The sequence below is a fragment of the Lactuca serriola genome, chromosome 3 (assembly GCF_051521515.1).
Source record: "Lactuca serriola cultivar US96UC23 chromosome 3, Lser_US96UC23_V15, whole genome shotgun sequence".
Classification (NCBI taxonomy): Eukaryota; Viridiplantae; Streptophyta; class Magnoliopsida; order Asterales; family Asteraceae; genus Lactuca; species Lactuca serriola.
The window spans coordinates 14,449,440-14,455,514 of NC_136410.1; the positions used below are offsets into that span (position 1 = coordinate 14,449,440).

The window sequence follows — 6,075 nt, forward strand, 5'->3', positions numbered from 1 at the left end:
ACTATAAGTACTGTGACAATTTATTGTGTTCATCGTATGAAATAAAGAGGCTGCCATTTCTAGTTGTTATTGTCAACAAAGGAGGCATTCATTTGTCAACTAAAGAGGGTGATGCAGCTACTCATGGCAGGTTCACACCCAAGTAGGTTTACACTCACATTTTCCCCCTTAAACCGAACTTGGCTCGAGATTCGTCACTCCGATCATGTTTCACATTTCACCATGTTTCACGTATGCTAAAGCCTTTGTAAAGATGCCCGCCCGTTGATCCTTCGAGTTGACATATTCCACTATAATTTGCCCACGTTCAACACATTCTCGTATGAAGTGATAACGGATGTCAATGTGTTTGCTTCGTCCATGAAACACAGGATTTTTCATCAATGCGACTGCTGACTTGTTATCAACATATAAGGTGATAGGCATGATATGATGTCTCGTGAGCTCCTTCACGAGATTAGCAAGCCAAATTGCTTGACATGCTGCTGTTGTAGCTGCCATGAACTCGGCTTCACACGTGGACAAAGCAACAGTCTTTTGCTTTTGGGATTACCAAGTTATCACATTCCTTCCCAAATAGAAAATCATTCCACTTGTGCTCTTGCTATCAACAGGGTCACCTCCAAGATCACTATCGGTAAAACCAACCAAATCTTCAATTTCACGACCTTTTCCATAGTTGAGTCCATAATCAACCGTTCCTTTTACGTATCGTAAGATGTGTTTCACAACTTGAAAATGCAAAGTGGTTGGTTCCTCCATGAAACAACTTGCAATTCCAACCGAAAAGGACAAGTCTGGTCGAGTGTGAGTCAAGTACCTCAAACAACCTACCACTCGCCTATATTCAGTTAGATTAACTTTTTCACCATCTTCATCCTTCTTAACCTTCAACTTAGGTTCCATTGGTGACGTTGTCGTATTGCAATCCGGCAACCCAAATTGCTCTAAAATCTTCTTTGCATAAGCTGTTTGTCGCAAAGATATTCCCCACTTCTTTTGCGAAACTTCGATTCCAAGGTAGTAAGAAAGTAATCCCAAGTCACTCATTTCGAATTCTTTCTTCATTTTTTCTTTGAATTCGACAACGTCGTTAGTGTTCGATCCGGTAATGATCAAGTCATCAACATAGACACTAACAATAAGAATTTTGTATTTTGAGTTCCTTTTGTAAACAGCTGGATCTTGTGAACTTTTTGTAAAACCAAGCCTTTTTAAGCTTTTATCCAAACGAATGTTCCAAGCTCGAGGGGCTTGTCGTAGACCATAAAGAGCTTTATGAAGCTTGAACACCTTATGACTGTTTGCTCTATCAACACAACCTTCTGGTTGGGTGATATAAACCTCCTCTTTGAGATCTCCATTGAGAAAAGCCGACTTGACATCGAGATGGTGGACAACCCACCCATGTTGAGCTGCTAAGGCAAGAATGAGCCTTACGGTGTCAAGTCATGGTACCGGTGCAAAAACTTCTTCAAAGTCGACTCCTTCCTTTTGTACAAATCCTTTTGCTACAAGTTGAGCTTTATGCTTCACCACTTTTCCCAAGTTGTCTTTCTTCACTTTAAACATCCATTTCAAACCGATTGCTTTGTTTCCAGGTGGCAAATTGGTAAGTTTCCATGTCTTGTTCTTCTCGATTGCATCCAACTCTGCTTGCATAGCCTCCTGCCATGCTTTAGAGGTTACCGCCTCTTTAAAATTCAAGGGTTGATCTGCTGCAATCATCAACAATTCTCCGGGTTCAAGGAACACATTTTCGCCTTCAGAATAGATATCGGTTAATGGATGTAATCCCCTTGGCCCAATCTCACTAGAAGGGCTTTCCATATGGGGCGAGGTTGAAGAAAACGGGGCTGAGACAGGAGTTTGTGGGGCTGGTTCAGGCTCGTTAAATTCAACATATGGTTGTCCAACTTGGATATCATCGATTCCTGGACTGTTTGGTTGTTCCGGGTTGATTTCGGGGTCATTTTGAGGTGTTTCGAGGTGTATTTGGGGTTGTGGTTCAATTATGGGAAAGGTCTTAGGATTCGCCATCTCTTCTTCTTTGTTTTTGTACTAATTCCATTCTTCTTTTTCATCAAAAACAACATCGCGACTAACTCGCAACTTTCGGTCTTGCGGATCAAACAAACAGTTGCCTTTAGTTCCATCTTCCACACCTAAATACACCATCTTTTTACTTCGATCATCAAGCTTCTTCAAGTGACCACCTACAAGTTTAGCGAAAGCAACACAACCAAAAACTTTTAGATGTTCAAGGTTAGGCTTTTTGCCAAACCATGTTTCATAAGGCGTCTTGTCGGGAAGTGCTTTTGTTGGCAGGCGGTTGAGAAGATAAACTGCATGTCTAACCGCTTCTCCCAAAACTCTCCCGGGACATTTCTACCTTTGAGCAGACTTCTTGCCATGTCCATAACGGTCCGATTTCTCCTTTCTACAACTCCGTTCTGTTGAGGTGAATATGGTGTCGTAAGATGCCTTTGAATACCATTTTCTTCACAAAATAATGAGAATTCTTTTGAAGTGAACTCTCCCCCCTCGGTCCGTTCGAAGTGTCTTTATTTGATAACCCGAGTTCTTTTCAACCATCAACTTGAACCGTTTGAAAGCGCTCAAGGCTTGAGACTTCTCCAATAGCATGTAAACCCACATCCACCGACTAAAATCGTCTACTAAAAGGAGAAAATATTTACTCCCTCCAACAGACGTAGGTGTGATCAGACCACATAAGTCCGCATGAACAAGTTGTAGAGGTTTTTGAGCCCGAAAAATTGCATGATCCGGGAAAGGAATTCGGGTTTGTTTGGAAAGAACACACCCTTCACATACTTGGTTTGGGTGCTCAATCTTTGGGACTCTAAATGCCATATTCTTTTCGGACAACTTCTTTAAGGCGAGAAAGTTAACATGACCAAGTCTAGAATGCCATATCCAATCTGGTTCGTCTTTTGTTGCTAAAAGACAAGTCGATCTACCGGTCCTTAATGGAGTTTTATATAACCGGTTTGGGGATTGTTTAACTCTCAAAAGTAGAGTTTTGTTTCTGTCAAATAATTTCAGATCCGACCCATCCATTATGACCTGACTCCCTTCCTCCATCATTTGTCCAAGACTAATAATATTGTTTTTTAGACTTGGAATGAAATATACCTCATTAAGGAGTCTTTGGTCGCCATTTTTGCTATCGAATAAAATCGACCCTTTTTTCCAATTTAGCGACGGTCGAACCATCCCTAAATTTCACGTGACCCGTAACGTGCTTATCTAGTTCGCGAAACTTTGAGCGGTCTCCAGTCATGTGATTGCTAGCACCGTTGTCGAGATACCATACCTCGGACTCGACTCGACTTTCTCCAGATGCAAGAAGATTAACACAAATCTTCTCTCTTAGAGACACCTTTTTGTGTGCATATTCTTGTGTGGCTGCCATCATCAAAATAGGCTCTTCTTCGTTGGCTTGAGTGAGGTTCGCCTCCTCACCTCGATTCTTGTTTGGACACTCCGAAGCATAATGACCAAATTGTTCACAAGTAAAACATTTGATTTTACTTTTATCTTTTCAAGAAGGATTATGGTCATTCCGATTTGTATTGTACTCGCGACCACCTCCGTGGCCACTTCCACGACCTCGGCCTCGTCCCCGGCCTCGGTTACCATGTCGTCCTCGTCCACTTGAAGTGTTTGACGAGTTTCTCTCGCCAGTTTGCTTCGAACGCGATGCCCAATCGGCATGTGTAAGCAATAGAGAAGGTCCTCCTTCTTTTTCTCCATAGCTTTGAAGTTTCTCTTCATGGGTCTTAAGACGTCCCACAACTTCTTCCACCGTTATATTCTTCAAATCTCCGAATTGCTCGATAGATGTTACGATTTGTATAAATCGTATCGGTACGGCTCGTAGAAACTTCTTCACAACCGTAATTTCTTCAATCTTTTCACCTAGAGATCGAATACCGGTTACGATAGTATTCAATCTCATTGAAAAATCATCTACCGATTCACTGTCTTTCATCCAGATAACCTCGAAGTCACTTCTCAAGGTTTGAGCTTTAGCCTCCTTGACCCGATCGGCTCCCATGTGCATGATCTCGAGTGTTTCCCATGCTTCTTTAGCTGTGTCCTTCTTAGCTAACATCAGAAGTATGTCCTCTAGAATTGCTTGATAAATAGCCGCAAGAGCCATCTGATCTTTACGTTCGTCCGTTTCTGCATTTTTAATTACATCCCATACTCCTTGTGCTTGTAAATTCACTCACATTTTTATGGCCCACACCGCGTAGTTCATCTTCGTGAGCATTGGATAGTGTAACGTAACACTACCGTCTTTCTCGGTCCTTTAAAAACTTTCAACTTTGGCTTGAGAAGATGACGAAGTTGGTGTAGTCATTTTTGGCATATACTTGGGCATACGCGACTATGAATTTTTGTTTTGAAGTACAGGGACCAATATGAACTTTTCAGAAGTTCAGGAGGCAAATAGAACTTTTACAGAAGTAAAACAGGGGCTAAACTAAAAATTTTCTGAAAAACGGGACCAAAAATGCAACTTTTCTGAAAAACAGGGGCTAAATTGCACTTTTCGGAAGAATAGGGGCTAAACTGCAATTTTTAGAACTTTAGTCAGTTGCTGACGTCACTGATGACGTCACTGCTACGGTACCCGCTACAGTACCGCTACAGTGTCGTCTTCTCCGGCGAACCCTGGTTTTTCCGGCCAACTTTCCGACGACTTTTGACCAACTTTGACCTGCGATTTGGAAGCCTTATAGTGGTCAAAAAATTCAAAAAAATATATTTTCGGAATCCTCAGAACGAGACCTTTCCAACGGTGTACTCCGAAATTGTTTTTGAGACAAAAAAATTTCGACCAAAAAACAGAGAATGCTCCCCCGGAGCTTAACCAAGCTCTGATACCACTTGTTGGGGTTGAAACAAACTTTTATTCAGAACTAGAACAAAAGGAGGAGCTTACTAGTTCAATTACAAGAAAAGAAAAACAACCCTCTATTACAAATACTCACTCTATCACTCTCTGTTTTTGTGGTACCTTACAACTGAGATTACAACTTCTATTTATACTAAAACTAGCCACTATAAGTACCGTGGCAATTTATTGTGTTCATCGTATGAAATAAAGAGGCTGCCATTTCTAGTTGTTATTGTCAACAAAGGGGGCATTCATTTGTCAACTAAAGAGGGTGGTGCAGCTACTCATGGCAGGTTCACACCCAAGTAGGTTTACACTCACAGTAGAAAGTAGAAAGCTGAAAGCTGAAGTTATAACTTTTATTTATATATGAGTGTCTGAAAAAATAGCAGAAAGTTTTTAAAACATACATAAATTAATAAAATGACTTATATGAAACACGTCATTAAAACCATTTTTTTTACTTGCCTTTAAATCTCATTCCAGTCGTGAATAATACTTATAATCTAAGTAGTGCTAGTCGAAATATTCCTTCACCGAAACACCTTTGGAATCTCATGAACGAAAGAACAAGAAGCATAAACTATGTACCGTCTTCTTAGTTTGTTACTCACATATATCGGACAAAGAACTAACTTTAAATCTATATTAATATTACCAAAGGGTTTGTAGCACAACAGTATCAAGTATTTGTTGAAATGTGTCATCAACCATAAGTAGTGGTTAATAGCTAGGGTTGTCCAACATGTTTTGATTAGAATAATCTTCCTTTTAACCTTAGGAATACGCCAAAATGACATCTTATTATCTGAATCAGATGGATGGAATAACAAGGGCATATTGGATTTAAGGACATTGTCAACCAAAGGAATCAGTTATGAATGTTAGTATTGCAAAATTTGATTACTCTCTTGTAGTGTAGAATGAGTGAAGATTAAATGACCTTGTCAACCAAATTGCATAATAGAAAGAGTTGTGGTTTTATTAATGATGTGTTGGTTTGTAGTGTAGAAAAGTAATCTCTTATAGATGTTAAAGAATGAAGAGGTCAACTTTAAAATGTAGTCTCTATTTTGTCATATTTACTAAAATCATAGTTTCTAAGTTCTTTTATCTTGTCATATATTGCAGGCAAAAAAAATTAT

General features: G+C 39.9%; 1 protein-coding gene across 1 annotated transcript; it reads right to left on the minus strand.

The window, feature by feature from the left end:
• Positions 1-2,061: 2,061 nt before the first annotated feature.
• Positions 2,062-4,186, minus strand: LOC145095042 (uncharacterized). The gene is made up of 2 exons (XM_079032985.1): positions 3,661-4,186; positions 2,062-2,216 (listed from the first exon to the last, which is right to left on the minus strand). The coding sequence occupies exons 1-2, from the start codon at positions 4,184-4,186 to the stop codon at positions 2,062-2,064; spliced, it is 681 nt and encodes a 226-aa protein (XP_078889111.1).
• Positions 4,187-6,075: the final 1,889 nt, after the last annotated feature.